The 17,605-nt window shown below is 54.8% G+C and overlaps 7 protein-coding genes across 7 annotated transcripts; 3 read left to right on the plus strand and 4 right to left on the minus strand.

Annotated features, from left to right (window-relative positions):
* Window positions 1-1,151: 1,151 nt before the first annotated feature.
* Window positions 1,152-2,803, minus strand: VTN49DRAFT_194 (uncharacterized protein; the record flags this gene model as incomplete). Its single annotated transcript, XM_069409609.1, has 4 exons — window positions 1,152-1,338; window positions 1,390-1,485; window positions 1,540-2,147; window positions 2,216-2,803. 4 exons carry the CDS (start codon window positions 2,801-2,803, stop codon window positions 1,152-1,154), a joined length of 1,479 nt encoding a protein of 492 aa, XP_069271655.1.
* A 12-nt stretch (window positions 2,804-2,815) lies between these two features.
* On the minus strand, window positions 2,816-3,513 carry VTN49DRAFT_195 (uncharacterized protein; the record flags this gene model as incomplete). Its single annotated transcript, XM_069409620.1, has 3 exons — window positions 2,816-2,823; window positions 2,963-3,116; window positions 3,457-3,513. 3 exons carry the CDS (start codon window positions 3,511-3,513, stop codon window positions 2,816-2,818), a joined length of 219 nt encoding a protein of 72 aa, XP_069271656.1.
* A 1,220-nt stretch (window positions 3,514-4,733) lies between these two features.
* On the plus strand, window positions 4,734-6,170 carry VTN49DRAFT_196 (uncharacterized protein; the record flags this gene model as incomplete). The annotated part of the gene is made up of 2 exons (XM_069409631.1): window positions 4,734-5,111; window positions 5,166-6,170. 2 exons carry the CDS (start codon window positions 4,734-4,736, stop codon window positions 6,168-6,170), a joined length of 1,383 nt encoding a protein of 460 aa, XP_069271657.1.
* Window positions 6,171-6,654: 484 nt separating this feature from the next.
* On the minus strand, window positions 6,655-8,338 carry VTN49DRAFT_197 (uncharacterized protein; the record flags this gene model as incomplete). The annotated part of the gene is made up of 2 exons (XM_069409642.1): window positions 6,655-8,039; window positions 8,095-8,338. 2 exons carry the CDS (start codon window positions 8,336-8,338, stop codon window positions 6,655-6,657), a joined length of 1,629 nt encoding a protein of 542 aa, XP_069271658.1.
* Window positions 8,339-9,189: 851 nt separating this feature from the next.
* Window positions 9,190-10,747, plus strand: VTN49DRAFT_198 (uncharacterized protein; the record flags this gene model as incomplete). Its single annotated transcript, XM_069409653.1, has 2 exons — window positions 9,190-9,677; window positions 9,730-10,747. 2 exons carry the CDS (start codon window positions 9,190-9,192, stop codon window positions 10,745-10,747), a joined length of 1,506 nt encoding a protein of 501 aa, XP_069271659.1.
* A 260-nt stretch (window positions 10,748-11,007) lies between these two features.
* VTN49DRAFT_199 (uncharacterized protein) lies at window positions 11,008-13,120 on the minus strand (the record flags this gene model as incomplete). Its single annotated transcript, XM_069409664.1, has 5 exons — window positions 11,008-11,886; window positions 11,949-12,097; window positions 12,148-12,209; window positions 12,276-12,292; window positions 12,926-13,120. 5 exons carry the CDS (start codon window positions 13,118-13,120, stop codon window positions 11,008-11,010), a joined length of 1,302 nt encoding a protein of 433 aa, XP_069271660.1.
* Window positions 13,121-14,122: 1,002 nt separating this feature from the next.
* On the plus strand, window positions 14,123-17,079 carry VTN49DRAFT_200 (uncharacterized protein; the record flags this gene model as incomplete). Its single annotated transcript, XM_069409677.1, has 4 exons — window positions 14,123-14,172; window positions 14,225-14,343; window positions 14,400-16,891; window positions 16,966-17,079. The coding sequence occupies 4 exons, from the start codon at window positions 14,123-14,125 to the stop codon at window positions 17,077-17,079; spliced, it is 2,775 nt and encodes a 924-aa protein (XP_069271661.1).
* Window positions 17,080-17,605: the final 526 nt, after the last annotated feature.

Raw genomic sequence — 17,605 nt, forward strand, 5'->3', positions numbered from 1 at the left:
GTCCCGTTTCAGATCAGCGAAATGACACAAAAGAAACAGACGCCCGACACACTCCAATACTTGTCGGGAATGTCCGTTTGAATTCCTGCTTCTACTCAAGTAAACCGTTTTCTAATACCATTGCTTGTCCAACATAAAGCATTGTAGCCTACTCTAAATATTCGAGTTCCAAACAGCGTTGTGCCCAAGAGAACCTACTCGCACGTTGGGCCCTCGCCATCAAAGGAGATTGCTGTCAATAGTAATCTCCGACAAGACAATTAACGAGGAGCCATTGTAGTATCAAAACGATATCTACTCAGATTTGACTCCTAACCCGACATTCCAACAAACCGACCGACCAGCAATGAAAGTTAGGGTTGCCTTGGTCACGAGCTCAGCGGAGACCAAGCAATCACTTACCATTCCTTCCCACTTTGGTATTTGCGTTGAATATCCGTACAGTACACTATACCCAGTCAGGCCATTTATCGCTAGAATAACCGCAGTACCTGAATGGGTCGCACTGAGCGATTGCACGGTGCACTTTTTTCCCAGTGGCACCATCCATTTATTTGGATGACCTCAAGAACCAAACGCCCCGCGTGGACCCTGGTCCCTGGTCGTTAGCGCTATGGCGCGGCGTGATGATCATTCCAGAAAAAAAATTCAAGAATGCGAGGACGGGGCGAGCGGTCGTCCCTAGACTCTCGTCAATTTCGCGCATTGGAGCGGCGGACGATCCCCGCCCGTTCCGGGACATGATCAGCGCGTTTTCCATAGCCGGCATGCCGAAGAGCGCAATCCCGATTTTCAGTGGCGAACGTGTCTCTCAGCATTTTCTTTGCCAAGCTCAAATCCCTGATGATCATTGATTACATACGCTTCCTTGAGGATTTGAAAAGGGCCAAGGGTATTTATTATTCGTGTACGTTTTAGGAGTTGACTAAAAATTCGAACGAATAGATTGGCGACTCGGCACGGATAAACCGGAAACGAAATTGATTAAATGCCATAATCGACAACTAGTGCTATACGTAACGCTTCATGACATGACCACATGGGAAATACGAAAACCCAAGTAAATACAGACGAATCATGAAGACTTGTATATCGTCCGAAAACTCAAAAGCCGGCAATCAGCCGAATGCAAAACGAGTCGGAGAAGATCTTTACTTTCGATCCGCTTCACCGGCCGTTTCCTCAAAGGTTGCATCGGAGAACTTGAGATCCTCATGGATATCGACATGATCCTTGATCTTGAAGAAGACCACAGGCGCAGCAATGAGGAGCGATCCGGCCAGCAAGCCCCAGCAGGCGGCGAATTGGCGCATGTATTTGACCTGAAGGGCGTCGATCCTGCTTGAATTAACGCAGTGTTCCCACAATCGGGAAAGCTAAACTACTTACCGCCAAGTGATGGCAGCACCAGCAGACTGGATGCCCTTGTAGAAACCAGCATAGTGGGCCAGCTTACGACTGTTGTTGCTGAGCGCGCCCATGTACCTACAGAGCTGGTTAGCGCACAATTCCAGAAGCTGCCGGGGAAAGGATACGTACCAGTACGTGCAGGTCTGGTAGGCAGCATCGTAGAAGCCGTAAAACATGTACAAGAACATGGGTCCGACATAGCCAGAGTCGGAGAAGCGCATCTCCGGCTTCGGATCGTCACGTTCGTACTTCCGCTGCCAAGCATAGCCACCACCCCAAATGGCGAAGGTCAGCATAAACAACAGGACCCAGTTGAACTTGGCACGCATGGTACGCGAGAACCACTTCAGATCCAGCAGCAAGCCAAAGGTGTAGGCGCCGATCATCTGGCAAAGCCAGTACAGCAAGCTGTTCAGCGAGCGAGTGGCAACATCAAAGTAGAAGCCATTGACAGCATTGAACTGGTAGACGGTGAACCAGTTACTGGACAAAAACATGGGGAAGAGGAGGATGATGAAGTAGTCCGTCTTCAGCGTCTCGTAAAGACCCTTGGTCTCCGACAACCAGGTGGGGTTCTTCATCACGATGACCTTGGAGCCGTCCTTGCGCTTGATGTACTTGGAGTCGGAGAGCGCCCAGGCCAGGATGAAACCCAGAGCCTGGAGGACCATGAACGCAATGTAGGTACCGTCATTGACACGTCCCGTCGTGTTGTGCAGGTTCTGAGCCAGCGGCACCTATGGAATGGTTAGCTTCTGCACAAGGACACGCTCACTACCCAGGATTGCCACCGGGTCACACGTACCAAGCTGCCAATGACACCACCGAGGTTGAAGATGACCCAGAAAACGGCAATGAACTTGCCCTTCTGGCTCTCCAGCGGGTAACTCATCATCACAGTACCCTGCGCGCACCACAACAGACCGGCGCAGACACCGAGGAGAGCGCCCGCGAAGATGACGAAACCGGAATTTTTGTTGTGGTTGTAGGAGAGCAGGGACGCGACATACAAGAAGTAGCCAAAGCCGCCAAAGGACAGGGTCAAGCGGAGACCAATGCGGTTTGCGATGGTGCCGGCAAAGAAACCTACGACCGCAAAGGTACTGTACAGGGCGGTATTGGCATTGTTGACATCGGTGGGATCAAGCTGACCACCACCACCGAGACCGCTCACGGCATTGAACATACCGGGGCACAGGAAGCAGACCAGGGAGACGATGAGCAGCTGCGTCTCCGGCGAGGCATACCATGGCAGAGTCAGGGGGCCGATCATCAGCTGCTTGTACATCCACGGCTTTCCCACCGGCCGCGAGCCCTCCGGCTCGGCGAGCTTGGTGGACTCGGGAGCCGGGGCGGCCTGAGCGTTGGAGTCTTGATTTTTCTCCTCGGCCATGGTGCGAAAGCGCTAGAGAACTGGATGCAATTGAGGGGTTAGCGACGGGGGGGCTTTGCAGGAGGCAAGAAAAAGAGAAAAGGCAGAAATCCCAGCAGCAAACATGGAGGAATCGGCGGACGGTATGCGCTGGACTGCTGGGCAACACGTGCTGCTTACCAGAATTGGAGAGAATGCGCAGCCCAGGGGAGGGAAGGGCAAGGACCGCAGGGACGCTCTTTCCCCACACAAAAAGCTGGACAGTCTCGGAGTTCTCCAGATGAAGAAGATCGTGCAGAGACTGCTGCAGCAGCGCCTGTGGGGAGCGAAGACTCTTTTATCCAGGCCCGACACGCAAAAGATCTGGAGAGAGATCGAGGACGAGACCAGAGACAGGGAGTCACAGTTGCAGCGCGATCCGAGTGCTCTTAGGTGGCTCTGGGGTTAATTCGGAGCTAGTGTTACCCTGTAAGGAAGGGGCGGGTCGTGATAAGACTTCGCTGTCCCAGGGGCGCTGCTGTTTGGCTGCAGTAGAGTGTGGGGGGAGCCACTAAGCGCGCCGCTTTCACGAGAGGATGGCTGATTAGTGAAGAAAATAGACACGACTGACACTGCAACAGCACCAATGCTTTGCGTCTTATCAGAAACTCAAAATCCATGGTCGCGAAGCCGACCTTAAGAATCTCGATCGACTGGTCCCCTGGCGGGTGATCGTCTTGTCGGATGTGCATTCCTGAGCAGCTGCGGCTGTCGAGCTCAGGTGAAACCAACGAGCTATTCCTGGCATTCCACTTCATTTGCCCCATTTCTCCCTGCCCTCGGCCCTAAGATAGCGGCAATCTGACTAGCGAAAGTGATGATTTCCGCAGGGGCCAATAGAATGCGAGCGAGTCACATGACTCCTGTCAAAGATCGCGCCATACCTCATCCGGTAGGAGGTAGCTGACGAATTTCTATCTTCGGAATGTGATGAATTTGGAAACGAAAATGCAAATTTGCTCATCAATGATCTACAAATTTGCATGCAAACCGCGCAGGGTCGTGTAACGGGATGGCAGCGTTACATCCAGCCACACCACACGGTAGCATCCAGCAGGACTAGCACGGTTGAATGCCGGCCTCTGGTTTCGGAGGTCTCGTGACAGCATCCTTTCGGGCCAGTAAAAAGTACGAGATTATGTAAGGCCGCGAATGGAACAGCAACGGATTTGAACCGTTGAAGGGTCTCGTTCGGTCTCTGATGAGAGAAAGTTTTGTTTTGCTTTGAGGAGGTGCAGAGTCATTCTGTCATAGACATTGGACCCCGTAGAGAACCTGTCATAAGTTCCTATCTACTGATTTGTGTGATAAATGAGATGATATGAGATGATTGGTTAGATTGCTTCGCGGGCCTACGATGTTAGGGCTGGTCTAGCTCCTGTGAGGATTTGTTGATAAAGAACGAAGGGAACGAGAAAAGAGATGACGTTTATCGGTAGGATAGGCACGAATGCAGCTATCTGGGCGATTGTTAGATTACCGATACGCATCTGTCCCAGCTGGATGTCATGGTTGTATTACCATGACCATACCACAATCCCACCCAGCTCCGTCCCCGGCGGAACGGATGTCGAATATTCGCACGTGGAAAACAGGTGGCAAGTTAATCTCGATAGGGTACATCCCACGACAATCGCAATCGGGAGGTATCAAGGTTACGGTACGGCTTGCCCGCGGCCATTCCCTTGGAACTGTAGCACCGCGGGCTCCTATGGCGGCCGGCCCGCGCGGCATTCACCTTGGAAAGAAACTGGAGAGAAGGAAACGGAAAAAGAATTTCAAGTCCGAGAATTGTCGTCATGGCTTCACAATCTTTACTTCTACCACTCCCCCGGCCTGCTGACTTCCAATCCTTTGGTCAGACTGATCATCGATCCCGGTGGTTGACTCTGATTTCATCCCATACGTCATCATGCCGGTGCGCCAAGACGATCTGGATCAATACGAGATTATCAAATTTACCAACTGTCGCATCCTCAAGGATCGGCAGCTCGTCCACGAGGACTTGTGGATAGATGCGCGGTCTGGGAAGATTCTCAACGCCCAAAAGGTTTTCTACGAACTGCAGCTCTCGCCTGATAAGGTCATCGATCTCCATGGCAAAATCCTCTGCCCTGGCTTTATCGATGTGCAAATCAACGGAGCGTACGGCTTTGACTTCTCGGTCCCTCGTGACAAGAAAGAAGACTATGAAGCGGGGTTGAGGGAAGCCACCCGCGGGCTGGCCCGGACGGGCGTGACCTCGTTCCTGCCCACCACCGTGAGTTCCACTTCTGAAGTTTATCGCAAGGTAAGATCCGCTCTCCAGCTGTTTGATCAGCTTCAATGCTGATGCGTGGTTCAGGTACTGCCGTTCCTGGCTCCATGGGGAAGATCCCGTGATCCCAGCGATGGAGCGGAGAGTCTCGGAGCCCATGTGGAGGGACCGTTTATCAACCCGGTCCGCAACGGCGTTCACAAGCCCGGCGTGCTGCAGTCGGTGAAGAACGGACTGCAGGATATTCTCGACTGTTATGGTGTCGACAATGTCCCCGCCGACTCGACGCAGAACGGAGAGGCTATTCAGAACGGTGACACCACGAAGAATGGCGAAAGCACACAGGATGGTGAGGCTACGCAGAGCAGCACTGCCCGCGTTCCCGCCATCAAGATGATCACGGCCGCCCCGGAAGTCGGAGACATGCTCAAGATCATCTCTGAGATCCGCTCTCGGGGGATCATCTTCTCGATCGGTCATTCGGACGCGACATACCAGCAAGCTCTGACCGCTGTGAGCGAAGGCGCAACGATGGTGACGCACCTGTTCAACGCCATGCGACCGTTCCTCCACCGCAACCCCGGAATCTTCGGACTTCTTGGCCAGAGCGAGCAGCCCAAGCCTTACTTTGGCCTAATTGCCGATGGTATTCATTTGCACCCGACCTCGATCAAGATCGCGTACCACGCACATTCTCAAGGACTCATCCTCGTCACCGATGCGATGCGGCTGTGTGGCCTCCCGGATGGCGTCTACGAATGGACCAACGGCGACCGTATCATCAAGGAAGGCGCGCGACTGACCCTTGAGGGCTCAGATCGGCTTGCGGGCAGCTCCGCCACACTCATTGAATGTGTGAACAACTTCCGTCGCTGGAGCGGCGCGACCACTGCTGAGGCTCTGGCTGCCGTCACGTCGACACCGGCAAAGATGCTCGGCATGGAGCACATCAAAGGCACCCTGGAGCCCGGCGCGGACGCGGATCTCGTCGTCCTCGGCGAGAAGGATGACCCCTATAGCGGCCAGACCTTGACCGTCGACCAGGTCTGGAAGTTCGGCGTCAAGATCTACGAGGAGGGATGCGAGGCGTGATGATTTACCTTTTTTTTTTTTTCCGCTCGTCTTGTCATGATTTATTCAGTGGTTATGTATCGTTAGAGCCAGCATATTTATTTGCGCTTACGTTTGCATGCATGCATGATCGTGATGTTACGTATACCCTTAGACAAATAGACTGGGAATAGAGCATGGTGTGATATGTTTATGTGTTGTCTCGTTCTTTTCGTTTATTTCGTTTTAATTCTGGGCGAATAAAAAAAATATTATACTTTGTACAATGGAAAGGGTGGTCTCAAGTCTCTTGTGAGCCCTACATTCACGATCGAATCTTAGAGGAAGAACAACACTAATTTACAAACGATACGGAATCACGCTCTACTCATAGTACAACCATCCAATAGTGGTAATTGCACACAGTTCATCTATCAATCAAAGACATAACTCTCGTGTATCATATCAAACGTATTACAAACAAACACGCTAGGTTGACACGGACCAAAGAAAAAAAAGAAAAGATTTATAGCTTCGCCTGCTCGCGTCTCCATCCCGCCTCCTCAGCAATCAACTCTGCTGCCCGCTCGCCAATCGCCAGCACCGTCAACATGGGGTTAATGCTCGGCATCATGGGGAAGACACCCGCATCAGCGATGCGGACCTTTTTCAACCCACGGATCTTGAGGGTGGGGTCAACGACAGCGAGTGGGTCGCGGCGGACGTCACCCATCTTCGTCGTGCCGGCTGGATGGTACACGGTGTGGTGGACGCGACGGCCGTACTCGGAGAGTTCCTCATCGGTCTGCACGGCGGGGCCCGGCGCAACCTCGCGCTTGATCCAGTCCTTGAAGGGCGCCTGCTGGGCGACCTTGCGGGCGGCCTTGAGGCCGGCGACGATGGTCGCCGCGTCGTAGCCCTCTGGGTCGGTGAAGTAGCGGAAGTCCAGGGCCGGCTTGACCGAAGGGTCTGCCGAGGTGAGGTAGAGGCGGCCGCGAGAGCGGGGTCGTGGGATGTTAGGGGTCATGCAGAAGGCGTCCTTGGGGGTGTCGTATCCCAGGCGAGCCGTGTTGAGGCAGAAGGGGATCTGGTAGCAGTGCATCATGATGTCGGCGGCCTCGCCGTCGCTGCCGGCAGCGTTGGGAGCCTCGCGGCGGAGGAAGACGCCCGCGTCCGAGTCCATGGTGGTCTGGTTCGGGGGAACAGGCCGGTTGAGTTCCCAGATGATGATCGTCTCTGGGTGATCGAGCAGGTTCTCGCCCACGCCGGGAATGTCCTTGACGACGCGGATGCCGAGAGGCTCCAGCTGCTTCGCGGGACCAATGCCAGACAGCAGGAGCAGACGCGGGGTGTCAACGGCACCGGCACACAGGATGGTCTCGGCCTTGGCCGACACAGTCCGCTTCTCGCCGGACTGGAGAGTGAGGTCGACGCCCGTCACGGTGTCGTTGCTGTCGACGTTGACGCGCGACACCCATGCGTTGGTGAGGATGGTCAGGTTCGGCCGCTTCCACTCGCCGCGCAGGATCGGGTGGATGTAGGCAACACTAGCGCTGCTGCGCCGGCCGTCGTCCGGGTTGTAGGCGACGGAGAAGAACCCGACTCCCTGAGTCAGCTGGCCCTTGGAGCGGATCTCGCGGTTGAAATCCTCAATGATGGGGATGTTCAGCGCCTTGGAGCACGACTCCACCCAATCCTTGCAGAGTTGGTTGCGGTGGCGCGCGTGGACTGGCTGCACTGTGTTCCGCAGGTTATCCAGCACCCGCATAAACATGTCAAACGACCAGCCCTTGCAACCTTGCTCCTCCCACAGGCGGCAATCGTACTCGAATGGACGGAAGGAGATCAGAGTGTTGTGTGACGAGCAGCCACCCAGCACCTTGGCGCGCGAATGGCGAATATGGCTGTTCCCTATACCCTGTTAGCATAAAGCTTCGTTTCTCTGATCGTGAATGCGACGGCTTACCCATTGGCTGTTCCGTAGTCGGGTAATCGTAGTCCAGTTCTCCGCCCAGCAGATTGAGCCAGTCCTTGAGTTTCAGCACGCGGTCGTCCATGAAATCACTCGGACCGGCTTCAATCAAGAGCGTGCGCTTGTTCGGCAGGTACTCGGCCAGCCGCGACGCAATCACGCAGCCGGCCGTGCCGCCGCCAACAATCACATAGTCGTAGCTGTTGACGTCGCTGGCGGGGAGGAACGTGGTCGTCATGATGGATATAAAGGAACAATCAGTGGTTCAACCTGGTCGGAATCTGATCGCGCAGGTATTGTCAGTTCCGCGCAGGTATTCTCGAAGCTCTGGAGAAGAATCTGATCAAATTGTGAGCGCCGGAAGCTGAAGGCTTTTAATGCAGAGCAACTGAGCCTCGAAATTACAGATGCAGAATGAGAATGGACAGGTGGATTCAGTGGGGCTGATCTGATAAGCTCAATATCATAACTCTATCACTTGCAAGCAAACAGTGCAAACATTGACATCTTCTGCAGGTATGGTTATGACTCCTGCTTGCCGGGATGGAGGTGTAAACATAAATACTGAGCTATCAAAATGCAATTCATACGAAGAATGTATTCATGGACTCAAGGAACATGCTCTTTCTCCTTCCCTGATGACAGCTGCAGCCAGTCCCCGCACAAGTATCTAATTACCGAATATAGACAAGTTTACTTTAATCAAAGATACCGTACGGGGTATTTACATGGCCAGTGATCTGCAATCGAAATTTTCACCGGGCCAATCACTGTCGAAAGATCTGCCAGCTTGGGCAAATGAGTGGAGAGGAACGCTCACCGCCATCGGCGATAAAGGTGGGCTTGGCATCAGAATCTCGATGGACCTTCTTTTCCAGGATTAGCGCAATACCGCGTTCCGTTTTATCGTATCCTCATGATCTCCTCTGATTGGCTGCGCGGCTGTAGCGGGGATCAGAGCCGCCAGCTCTCCACAGCCATGACGAAACCGATACATCCAGCAGGTCGGCCATACTAAGTTAAGCACTGCGGTCAAGCTGGAATTGACTCTTTCATTTGCTCCCATTCGAGTTTCTGCCAGCAGAAATCATGACAGGGAAGTACTTGTACGCTCCGCGTCAGCTGTATTACGGCGGTAAGAGCCAGCCGGCAACCTCCAACCGGACCTTTCCCAGCATCAACCCGGCGACCGGAGAGATCATCTCCGAGATCCACGAGGCGTCCCGCGCCGACATTGACAAGGCCATTGCCGCCGCCGAAGAGGCTTTCAAGACATGGTCAGCCACGCCTGCAGCTGAACGAGCGCGCATCTTGCAGCGCGCGGCGCAGATCCTGCGTGAGCGGAATGATGAGATCGCCACAGCAGAGACTCACGACACGGGCAAGCCGTTCAGCGAGACAAGCGTGGTGGATGTGGCGACGGGGGCGGACGTGCTGGAGTTTTATGCCAATTTGGTCGGCAGTGGAGGGTTGAATGGCGAGACGGCCCAGTTACGCGAGAGTGCTTGGGTGTATACGAACAAGGAGCCCTTGGGGGTGTGCGTGGGGATTGGTGCATGGAACTATCCAATTCAAATGTTGGTTCACTCGTTCCGTCGAAGATCCGGATCGTAGGACTGATGAATGCAGTGCATTGTGGAAGTCAGCGCCGTGTCTGGCCGCTGGAAATACCATGGTCTACAAGCCCAGTGAAGTCACCTCGCTGCACGGCGAGACCCTGGCCAAGATCTACACAGAGGCTGGCCTGCCACCAGGCGTGTTCAATGTGGTGCACGGCGCCGGCGGCGTGGGCGCATACCTCACGTCGCATCCATCCATCGCCAAGGTTTCGTTTACGGGCCAGGTGTCAACAGGCAAAAAGGTCGCCAGCAGCGCTGCAGGGGAGATGAAATACGTGACTATGGAACTCGGAGGAAAGAGCCCGCTACTGGTCATGCCAGACGCAGACCTGGACGCCGCCGTGGATGGCGCCATCCTTGCCAACTTCTTCAGCACCGGACAAGTGTGCACGAACGGGACGCGCGTCTTCATCCCGCGATCCCACAAAGCCGAGTTTGAGAAGCGTCTCCTGGAAAAGATGGAATACATCCGACCCGGGGACGTCATGGACAAGACAACCAACTTCGGCCCGCTCGTCTCGCAAGAACACTGGCGCAAAGTCACGGGGTACATCAAGCATGGCCTCGAGGTGGATCGCGCAAAGTTGCTCTACGGCGGCCTGGGCCAGCCAGAAAACCTACCACAGTCGCTCCGGAACGGCTTCTGGGTCAAACCCACCATCTTCACCGACTGCACCGATGACATGAAGATTGTGCGAGAGGAGATCTTTGGCCCCGTGATGTCGATCCTGACATACGACACCATCGAGGAGGCTGTCCGTCGCGCCAACGCCACTGAGCTCGGCCTGGCCGCAGGCGTCTTCACCAAGGACCTGAACCTTGCGCATCGCATCATCGACCAGCTCGAGGCGGGCATCACATGGGTGAATTCCTGGGGCGAGTCTCCGGCAGAAATGAGCGTTGGCGGGTGGAAGCAGTCCGGTGTCGGCGTTGAGAACGGCCGACGCGGTCTCGAGGCTTGGGTCCGAAATAAGAGCACGCTGGTCGATATGAGTGGCGCTGTGGCGACGGTGTTTGCCAAACTGTAGATTCAAGGGAAGTATTCAATGTTAACGCAAACAAATCTCCTGTAATGATAGGAGTTGGAGGTGACTTCTATTTTTTTATTGATGCATCTAAGAATCATGACTGTTGCTACAGATATGCATGCACAAATGGAGCTAAAGTGAGGTATCATCTCAGGAACAAACCAAACCCTAAGCAAACAAAACCCAATGGCTCATGCATCCGATGCAATTGGAACAAACAGAACCAGCAGAAAATAGTACACATGCAGTTTTTTTGTTCGTTAGTCTGACGTCAAACGCGATCCCATCCGATCAAAAAACAGATCCGTCTTGAGCGTCGAATCCAATCCCGCCACCGCCGAGTCCACCAATCGCGACGACATGCTGTCGGGCGTCAACTCGCCCTCTTCCTCCATTCCCTTGTGCAGCTGGGTGTCAATCTTGAGGTCCTTGGGCACTTTGCTTTGCCCGTTGATGGTCCAGGGCCGCTGGTCATTGGAAACCCGCACGCCCGTGGTGAGCAGCGGCGCGGGAACATAGGTGCGTGGGCGGTAGACGAGCGGCGGGCCCTGGGTGCGAGCGTCGGTGCCCGCCTTTTCGATGGACTCGAAGTACTGGACGGTCTTGACCTTGAGCTCCATCGTGGCGTCCCGGTCGGCGACGATGAGCGGGTGAGGATGCAGCTGCAAGGCGGACAGCGGCCACATGTGGTTAACTCCACCTTCGAGGCCGTGATGCAGGGCGAGCGCCTTGTGCGCACCAGTGCAGATGATGACCACTTCGCGGGCTTCCATGATGGTCTTAATGCCTACGGTCAGCGCCTGCTTGGGTACCTTGTCGACGTCGCCGTCGAAGAATCGCGAGTTGGCCAGAATGGTGTCGTAGGCGAGTGTCTTGACCCGTGTGCGGCTGTTGAGGGAGGAACCGGGCTCATTGAAGGCGATGTGACCGTCAGGACCGACGCCGCCGAGGAAGAGCTCGATGCCGCCGACGCGCGCGATCTTAGCCTCGAACGCGGCCGCCTCTGCGGCTAGGTCGGGCGCGTTGCCATCTAGAATGTTGATGTTGGCCGGCGGAATGTCGACATGCGAGAAGAAGTGCTTGTACATGAAGCTGTGGTACGACTGCGGGTGGTCTCGGGGCAGGCCCACATATTCGTCCTGTCGCCGGAGTATCAGCGGGCTGCGCTTTGTGACGGGATTCCCATGGTGACGGTGCGTACCATATTGAAGGTGACGACATTGCGGAAGGAAATCTCGCCGGCCTTATGCCGCTGCACCAGGATCTGATAGATGAGCTCCGGGCTGCTACCCGTCGGCAAGCCGAGGACGAACGGCTTATCGGCCGTGGGGTTGAAACTCTTGATGCGGCCTGGGTTGATCAGTTTCCGGAGGTTCCACGTCCCATCAGGTACCACATACTGATGATGTACTCAGCGATGTACTCGGAAACGCTCCGAGGATCCTCTCGAATGATGACACGCCTGTGTACGATACGGAGTGATCAGCGGGGGAAGATCCATTTCACCACCGATCTATCGAGCACTTACATTTTTGGAGGACTTGGCTGATGACGTATGAGATCTCAAAGATGAGAGATGATTTCCAAGACGTGGTCCAGCGCAACGGACGGTTGCGATGCCTTCTATCCAGGGTCTAGGCGATGAGATGGGATGGCAGAGTTCATGATGAAAGAAAGATACATAATCCACAGGCGGCGGCTGCTGTCTGGTTTTTCTTCTAGTTTGCTGCCAATATCCGGCCGTAGCTGCGTCATATCCGTCAGCGGATACTACGGCTACCAAGACCAAACGGCACTGCAACGTCTGGCTACGATTCCATGAGAGATCCCCGCTGGTTTGGCTCGGGATCCATCCCGGTCGTCCCCGTCCGGCCGTTATTCAGTGATTCGCAGTGGGCATTATCCACTGTGACTCAGCATGACCGCATGCGGCCATAATAATGGATGGGATGGGAAAAGGATTTCATGGTTACTGCTCCCCATCGCAGAGCGTTTCACCAGATGGGGTAATAGGTTGGGTGGCATCCACTGCCGGTATTGGGAGTGTATGGAAACGGTATTACAAACCACGGTAAATTACCACAAACAATAACAGTTACTTATCACAATCCGTCGCTTTCGTCCAATTCTAGGGCACATTGTCCTGCCGGAAACGATCGTAGAAGCCCGAGATCATACCAAACGATCCCTGATAGACTGATAGTAACCGTCCCGAGATGGGTCCCGCTGATCCGATTGCATGCGATGCATCGGAACCGTCTCGGCAGACTGTAACCGGACTGTCGGGGTGCCTCCCGTCTGCAACGGTGATATTCGATCATGAACCCCTCGCCACGACCAAGATCCTGTGGTCACGTTATCTTGCTTAGTCATGATGATGATGGATAGCACGGACGCTGATTCATCATCGAGCTTCGGTTCAAGAGTTCAAGCCTTGAATCTCGACAGTTGATCTTTTTGTATGTATTGTACGAGGCCGAGGGACTGAGGGACTATCAGTCCCGCCCTCTTATCTCTTTACTATCAGTGCGCCGGTCTTAATCGCCGGTACCGCTGATAAGCGAGCTCGGAAATACGGACTCCGCCAACGTACAGACGACCATGCGCAGAACAAAGTGTGTGAAGTATTCTGGTCCCCCAGCTGTGCTCGAGCTACGTGGGATGGGCCCCTCGAGCTGTCAACTGCTAGAATTTGCAGAGTGGGTGTTGTTCAAGCTTTGTAAGCGCGGAAAGCGGAATCTGACGAGCCTTGGCATCTCCGCATCTCTCCAACTCACGTGATCACGGCGGCCAAGCTCCACCCCCAGACCTCCGGGCTTCGGCGGCCGGAGCATGGACTCCGCGCGGCAGCCCCCAACTGAAAGCCTGAACACGCCGACAATGCCGACTGGCCATGACTCGCCGATGTTGAATCATAGTACTCATGTGTTGAACGCTGAGTCACTCGTGGCGAGTTGATAGCGACCCTCCCCCCGGATCCGACGAACTGGCCTGTGCGATTGGATAGAAGCCAGGTTGATAGGCCGAACGCCTTCGCGAGATCGCTTCCTGTCGCGTCGTCTGGATTGATTTTGGCAGTTTATCGAACCGTAACGGATTCTGCGCCTTCGGCCTTGATGCGGGCCAAGTACTCGGTCCTGTTCAGACGGTTACGACTGTGAGCAGAAAGGACCGGGTTGACGATCGGTTCCCCCCTTGCCGCCGATTGGGAACCCCCTGAGCGCCGACCGCTGATAGTAGCCTTATATCGGATATACCAATTGATAGTCTTGGGAACGACGATCTATTCAGCTTGATCTAGACGGGCATTTTTTCCGGTATTCAAAAGGCAGCTACGTTGGACATTGGGGAGGGGGGCGGCACAGCCGGGTCACCATGGGACCCCAAGAGGGTGCGCTATCATCCTTATGGGATGATTTGGACCGGTACGATTTTACATGCGCCGCAAGAGAACAGGAGACTGACGTAATCGCTCAGGCAAATGGGCCAGCTTTTCATGGTGGGTTTCGACGGTACCACCGTCAACAACGAGATTAGGTCACTTATCGAGGACCACCACGTCGGCAGTATCCTACTGACAGCCAAAAATTTGAAATGTATGCTTGACTATGTAGTGGAGCCACGATTGATGCTGACTCGAATATTGTTCTAGCTGCTGAAGATGCCACCCGGCTTGTATTGGAGCTGCAAACCATTGCCCGAAATGCTGGCCATCCTGTGCCATTGATGATCGCCATTGACCAAGAAAATGGAGGCGTCAACAGCCTGTTTGATGAAGTCCACATTCGTCAATTCCCCAGTGCCATGGGAGTGGCGGCGACCGGGTCGAAGCAATTGGCGCGTCAGGTGGCCAATGCGACTGCTCAGGAGTTAAAGGCCGTTGGGGTCAATTGGATTATGGGCCCGGTTCTGGATGTCTTGACCAACGTGCGGAATCAGCCCCTTGGCCCTCGAACATTTGGCGATGACCCGCATGAAGTGTCGGAGTACGGAGTGGAGTACCTCAAGGGGTATCGAGAGGCAGGGTTGGCCACATGTGGAAAACACTTTCCATCGTATGGGAACCTCGAATTCCTTGGATCACAAACCGATGTGCCAGTAATTAAAGAATCACTGGAGCAGCTCAGCTTGAGTGCGCTGGTGCCCTTCCGCAACGCCATTTCGCACAGCATCGATGCGATGATGGTTGGCGGGGTTGCCATGTCGTCGGAAGGGGTCAATGTCATGCATGCTTGTTTATCGGAGCGGGTTGTGCATGAACTGCTACGGCGGAATCTCGGCTTCAACGGGGTCATCGTTTCGGAATGCCTCGAAATGGAAGCGCTCACCCACAACATCGGCGTCGGCGGAGGAACTGTAATGGCCGTAAAGGCGGGGTGTGATCTGATTCTCTCTTGCCATTCGCATCCTCACCAAAAGGAGGCGATGGCCGGCCTGAGGCAAGGAGTAGAGAATGGCATGATCAGCCGCGAGCAGATCCGGGAGTCGTTGCAGCGCGTGCTTACCATGAAGTCTCGATGTACATCGTGGCAGGCCGCCCTGAATCCTGGCGGCATTCCTTCTTTGATGTCGATGCAGCCTTCACACGCCAGTCTGTCCGCGCAGGCGTACGACCGGTCCATCACTCTGGTCAAGGACAAAGCCAAATTCCTGCCGCTGCCGCGGATATTGGAGCCGGACGAGGAACTCCTGATCCTGAGCCCGCTCTTGAAGCCGCTGGCTGCTTCAGCCATCTCGCAGTCGATCCTGGACATGGCCGATTCCAGCGTTGCCAGCTCTGTGGTGCACAGCGGAGAGAAAATCTTCATGGAGTTTGGGCGATCTCTCACTCGACACCGGCAGGGCCGGGTCCTCCACACGTCGTACACGTCGACCGGGGTACGCCCCATCCATGAGAACCTCATTGATCGAGCCGGAGCGGTGATTGTCATCACAGCGGATGCCAATCGCAACCTTTACCAGACAGGTTTCACAAAGCACGTGTCCATGATCTGCAAGTCTCAAGGCTCCTCCACGGGGACCCGGGCAGAAAAGCCGTTAATTGTGGTGTCGGTGGGCTCGCCGTATGACTTCGCGACGGACCCGTCCATTGGCACCCAAGTCTGCACCTACGACGTGACTGAAACAGCCCTACAAACACTCGTTCGAGTCCTGATGGGTGACTTGACTCCGTCCGGCACCCTACCAGGGACAGTCAATCGCAGCCAAAAGCTTCATCAGTCACGGCAGCATTGGCTGGTGGAATCGTGGAACGAAGAGCGCGACAGCGCGGCGCTCGATGTACTGCTCAACACACTTCGAGAGCAGCATGGCACACAGCCAGAGCTGGCGGGCATCACATCCCGTAGCTTCCTGCTGCACCGCAACGATGTAGAAGAGGACCATTTTGTGGTTCGCAACAGCACGACACAGACGCTCTACGGGTTCTGCTCGACGTATTATTTCCGGTCAACAGGCACGGCAGTCATTGGCGCACTTGTTGTCGATCCGTCGCGGCGGAACCTTTCGATTGGCCATTCGCTGCACCGGCGCGCGATCCAGTCCCTTCTGCAGCGTTCCGGTGTGAAGCGCTTCCAGCTCGGATCCCGCTTGCCCAGCATCTACCTGGGCATCCCGGCAAGCAACCCGGTCGAGCGCAAGCGGCTGCGACAGTGGTTCTCCAATCTGGGGTGGAACACGGCATTATCGCGGCCTGTGTGCAGCGTCATCCTGCGGTCGCTGACTACATGGACCCCTCCTGACGGTTTGATACGCAGTCTGCAAAACGCAGAGGTCTGCTACGACATGGTACAGGGATGGGGCCATGCCGACGACGTGCTGGATCACGTGCGGACCAGCTCCCGGCAAGGGGTGCTGGAAATCTACAAGCTTGCCCTGGAGGACGAGGTGCACGCGGCAATCATCCGCGCCAAACGGGCGCAGGATGGCCGGATCCTCGGCACCGTGGCCGTCTACGACAGTGCCTCCACGATCGCAGACTACGTCCCGGGGCTGAAGACGACCAGCGCCGGCGGGGCTGCGGGGATGTCGTCGCCGGTGATCTCGCCCTCCGTGGGCGAGTACGCCATGTTGATGCAGGGGTTGATTCTGCTGGGGATCCGACACGCGCGCCGACAGGGTGCCAAGTCGGTCATTTTGGACTGCGTAAGTTTTTCTTTTTTTTTTTTTTCTTCTCTCCCTCTGCCGGTTTCCGTTTCATCGACTGATGTCCAGACCAGGTGGACGGCGACGGGCATTTTGACAGTCTGTCCGCGATGGGATTTGATGTGCTTCACAGCTACGAGGAAGTCACATGTGACGCGGCGAGTTGGAGAAACATTGGGCTGTCATGATAATTTTATACACCCATTCGGGAATGCATCTTGGGAGTCGTTTGTCTGGTGTTGCAATGTATTGGATGGAATGTAGGATTATGATGTGATATGCCTGGCGCAATGAGTTTGTTTTGATGCATATCCATGTCTTCAGATTTCGGTCTAGGACAATGAATCCAGTGCAATTGCTTGATGCGTGGCGCATGAACGGTGGCGGTAAGGCTGAAGCCCGTTTTCCTGAGGCTAAGCCTCGCAATGACCAAAATCAGGCTATTCCTGTTCCTGTCAAAAAAAGCAAAAAAGAAATGACAGCCTAATGACAGCCACACTAATTATCCCGTTATCCACCGTTCCACACCGGCTTTTGGCTCTGCAAGTTCAACGCACTCCGCATTGTCAAAACGTCTTGCGTTAGTTATCTTCTATTCCGTTTCCAGTTAGGCCCTCCGATGCATTATTTTGCCACCTAGGAGCGAAAAGCAATTCCTGCCGAGGCCGTGAAATGCCTTTTAACTTTCTCGTCACTTTTTCCTTTTCGTTTCTC

This window comes from Thermomyces lanuginosus (assembly GCF_041956635.1).
Source record: "Thermomyces lanuginosus strain ATCC 200065 unplaced genomic scaffold VTN49scaffold_12, whole genome shotgun sequence".
NCBI classification, from domain to species: Eukaryota; Fungi; Ascomycota; class Eurotiomycetes; order Eurotiales; family Trichocomaceae; genus Thermomyces; species Thermomyces lanuginosus.